General features: G+C 53.8%; 1 protein-coding gene across 2 annotated transcripts; it reads left to right on the forward strand.

Moving 5' to 3' along the window:
• The first annotated feature begins 229 nt into the window (after nt 1-229).
• Nucleotides 230-3,381, forward strand: SOCS3 (suppressor of cytokine signaling 3). Of its 2 annotated transcripts, none has more exons than XM_060252463.1 (2): nt 230-342; nt 1,388-3,381. In XM_060252463.1, the coding sequence occupies exon 2, from the start codon at nt 1,456-1,458 to the stop codon at nt 2,071-2,073; it is 618 nt and encodes a 205-aa protein (XP_060108446.1). In that variant the 5' UTR covers nt 230-342; nt 1,388-1,455; the 3' UTR covers nt 2,074-3,381. The 2 variants fall into 2 exon arrangements, with proteins under 2 accessions (XP_060108446.1, XP_060108445.1); XM_060252462.1 differs by lacking the exon at nt 230-342 and adding an exon at nt 788-1,079.
• The last annotated feature ends 685 nt before the right edge of the window (nt 3,382-4,066 follow it).

Raw genomic sequence — 4,066 nt, forward strand, 5'->3', positions numbered from 1 at the left:
GGCAATCCTCCAACCAAACAGGACTGTATCGAAGCCAGAAAACTCCCAGGTTTGGTCTTTGCGCTGCAAACGTTGTCACAGTAGTGACCTGAGCAGCCCTTCCTTTGTGTTACACCAGCTAGTAAACGTCCCGGGCAAGTAAGACGCCCTCTAGCGCCTCATCTGCCCTCGCTGATTTCCTGTTTTACCTGCACTTAGGAAAATAAGAAAGAGGAACTAGTGGGGGGGGGGGGGATGAAATACTTGGGAAAAGTCTGGGGTCACTTCTCACATGACGGCTTCCTTTGAGAAATCTGACGCACTGCCTGGAAGGTCTGCAGAACTAGCTGCGGTTTGAGCAAGGTTAGGCGTGAATAAGGTCTCACCCCTGCCGAGGGACTCTGTGTTGCAATTAGCGAAGACTCCCCCCCCCCTCTCCTCCCCTCCCAGGCTTCCCACCGAGGCTGTTGCCCTTTTCCCCGGGGCTCCTCCTCTCTGACAGAATCTCAAGCTGACACATGGGGAGGGGGGGGGGGGTCGCCTCCCTGGAGCCCCTTCCCATCTGTTCCCGGAAAAGGGGCTTCTCTTGGCATCAGGGAGCTTCTGCCCAGAAGGAGCTTTTGCCAGCCCCGGCCCTTCCCCCAGCCGGGCTGCCCAGAGCCCCAGCGGCAGGCCTTGCTGGCCAGGAGAGACGTGGTGACTCCCGCCCCTCCTCCCCGTTTCCTCCAGGCAGCGGTGGGCTGAGAAGCGGCCAGGCCGAGGGAGGGAGGGAGGGGGGGGGAAGGGAGGCCTCGCTCGCTCGCTGCCCGGAATGGGCTGGCCGCTGCCTGGCTGGCTGCCTGGGGCGCGCTCGCCCTCCCGGCCGGGCGGGGCCGGGAGCGTTACAAGAAGAAGCCGAGTTCCAGGAACCCGGAGGCGGGGCTGCTGGATGCTCTTATAAAAACCTCCAGCAGGGGCTCTGGCGGCTTCGCAAGTAGGACAAGCCAGGCGCGCGCAAAAAAAAAAGCGGAGGAAGGACCTTTCGCTTCGCCTCCCTCCTCCGCGAGAGCCGAGCGCTGCCCGCTGCCGCCTCGGCCGCTTCTCCTCGCCGTGCTCAGCAGGTAAGGGCCCCGGCGCCGCAGGCTGCCTTCCGTGGCGGCCAGTTTTTGCGGGGAGGGGAAGGCCACGACCGCGTGGCTCGGCTTGCCGGGCGAAGGCGAACCCGAGCCGGCGAGAGGGTGCCCCGTGCGTTGTCGTCGTCGGCGTGGCGCTTGGCTGGAGGGCGCGCGGGGAGCCACCGGGGGAACCCCTCGGGGCTGGCAAGCGCAAGGAGGGTGGCGGGGGAAGGAGGTTTCCGGCGGGATGGGGCCGTGGGACGGGCCCTGCAGCCTTTTGTCTCACACCTTCTCCTCTCTGCGCTTCTTCTCAGGTTAGCTGGTAAGCTGCGGCTGCGTTGGGCAGCAGCCCCGATTGCTGGGAAAGCTGGCTCCCTGCGCCATGGTCACTCACAGCAAGTTCCCCAGTGCCGGGATGAGCCACCCGCTGGACACCAGCCTGCGCCTCAAGACTTTCAGCTCCAAGAGCGAGTACCAGCTGGTGGTGAACGCCGTGCGCAAGCTGCAAGAGAGTGGCTTCTACTGGAGCACGGTGACGGGTGGCCAAGCCAACCTGCTGTTGAGCGCCGAGCCCACCGGCACTTTCCTCATCCGGGACAGCTCCGACCAGCGCCACTTCTTCACCCTGAGCGTCAAGACCGAGTCTGGCACCAAGAATCTGCGGATCCAGTGCGAAGGGGGGAAATTCTCCCTCCAGAGCGACCCCCACAGCAGTCAGCCAGTGCCCCGTTTTGACTGTGTCCTCAAGCTGGTCCATCACTACATGCCCCTCCCCGAGCAACAGCCTGGCGAGGCCTCACACCCCAAACGTGCCTACTACATCTACTCAGGTGGAGAGAAGATCCCACTGGTGCTGAGCCGCCCGCTCTCCTCCAATGTGTCCACTCTGCAGCACTTGTGCCGCAAGACGGTCAATGGGCACTTGAACTCCTATGAGAAGATGACCCAGCTCCCAGCTCCCATCAAAGAGTTCCTGGACCAGTACGATGCACCCTTCTAAGCGGTTTCCTGAAGGGGTAGCACATGATGCAAGCACAAAGAAGAAGAAGAAGAAAGGAACACATGAATTTAAAAGCAGGACGGGATAAACGAGGAAAATGCAGGGCGACACTGAGCCCCCTTCTGGCTTGTGGCAAAGGAGAAGGGATGGGGCCTGGCCAGTGAGCCTCTGCCCAGCACAGAAACTGTCTTGCTGTTGTTAGTACTGGAGGGTTTGCCAAGGGTGCTTTCTGGGAGAAAGGGATGCTGCTGGACTATGGAACGGGCTGCTGCTCCTCAATACAATTGTCCTTGCCTGCTGCAGCCCACTAAAGACTTTGGTCTATTTAGGGCTCATGCTGGGTATGAGAGAATGGTTTGCAATCTCCCTAACCAACAGCTGCTTTTTTTTTTGGTCTGCACTGGCCCTACCACCACCACCACCTCTTCTAACCTCTGACCAAAACCATTCTGTAGACAATGGAATAAATGCACTGGAATCCAGCTAGTGCCTGAAGACTGATTTTCCTCAGTTTTAAGGGGAAATCTTTTTTTAAAAAAAAATACTTTACCTCTCTCATGCTTCTTAAGGGGCAGAATCTGTTTTCATCCCCGGCCTGTTCCTCAAAGGATGCTGCGGTGCATTCATTCAAGGGACGAAGCTGTGGAATCCACATCCTGCTCTTATTTCTTGGACTTACTGCACATCACATGGGGAGAATGCCATTCACTCTCTGGGCCATTATGTAAGCAAAGGAGGACATGCTTCTGAGAAGTTGCATCACTGCTTTGAGAACATCCATATGGATAAGAAATGATCTAGCCATTTCTCCCAAAGTGTTCCACTTTAGCTTCTTTCCCTGGACTGATAATCTCTTGCCTTCATTCTTGGGTTTCCAGTTCCTCAAAGAGTGGTCTCCCATCTACAGCAAGGATTGTGGATTTGTTGGGCCCTTAATCGCACTGAATAATACAGGAATGTAGCAACAACAGAATTACCTGGAACTCTTGTATAAGTTTGTTTTTTAAAAAAAACTGTAACCAAAATTTTGTGTATTCATTTTAATTTTTTGTTTCCCACGTCAGGGTTTTAGAAGGGCAGATGAGGTTTTGTTTTTACAGAAAAGAAATGTTTACAGTCCTGCCTAAAATCGTTGTCTTTTATAAAGATTCCACCCTTCAGCCTTGCAGGCTGTTAGACATGCTTGAAGACTCAACCAAAAATCAAATGCGGAAGAAAACTTTGCACATCTATTTATATTTATATTCAGGGGATTTTGAAACAAAACATTCATTTAATTTATAATAAAGGGCACTATTTTTTAAGTGACGTGCTTGACTTTTTTTCTTCATCGTGTCTTCCTCTACCCCATTCCCTTCCCTACATACACCCCAACACAGTTCCTGGGATCCTCTTAACAACAATAACAAATAAGCAGGCAGTGTGACTGTCATCAGCTTCCATGTGAGAGAAGCACACTCATCTTGATAGTGCAGTGGGCCTAATGGCATGATTGTGTGAAAGAAGGGAACTTTCCTGTTGGTTGTGCCAGCAGGGTGCCACAGGGAAAAACACTGCTCCATGCTGTAAGAGCACATTTGACGTTGAGATTCTCATCAGTGGCTTAATTCTAAAGGGCCAGGCTGAAAGAACAACGGGTGGAGCCAGGTGGAAAGGTAGCAGACTGTGTCTTTGAACACGGCCTGCTGATCAAATAGCAATAAAGCTGTGGGGGAGGAGCAATTTCTAATACAGGATGGGGAGTGCTAATCCATCCTCTGCCTCTTACTTCCCCTCCACGCACATGTACACTGCCATTTTTTCCCAGACAGGCTCTGAGATCTGAAATTAGACCCACTGGCTAAGAGGGAGGAATACTGATGAGAGTTTAGCACCTCCTGCAAACATATCTTCAAATACATTGCTCGTGGAAATAACTATAAACCAGGGTTTATGTTATGGGTGGAAAAAATTTGCTTTGGTTTTCTGAGCTTGATGGCTGGGCCGTTGGGCA

This window comes from Heteronotia binoei, chromosome 13 (assembly GCF_032191835.1).
Source record: "Heteronotia binoei isolate CCM8104 ecotype False Entrance Well chromosome 13, APGP_CSIRO_Hbin_v1, whole genome shotgun sequence".
NCBI classification, from domain to species: domain Eukaryota; kingdom Metazoa; phylum Chordata; class Lepidosauria; order Squamata; family Gekkonidae; genus Heteronotia; species Heteronotia binoei.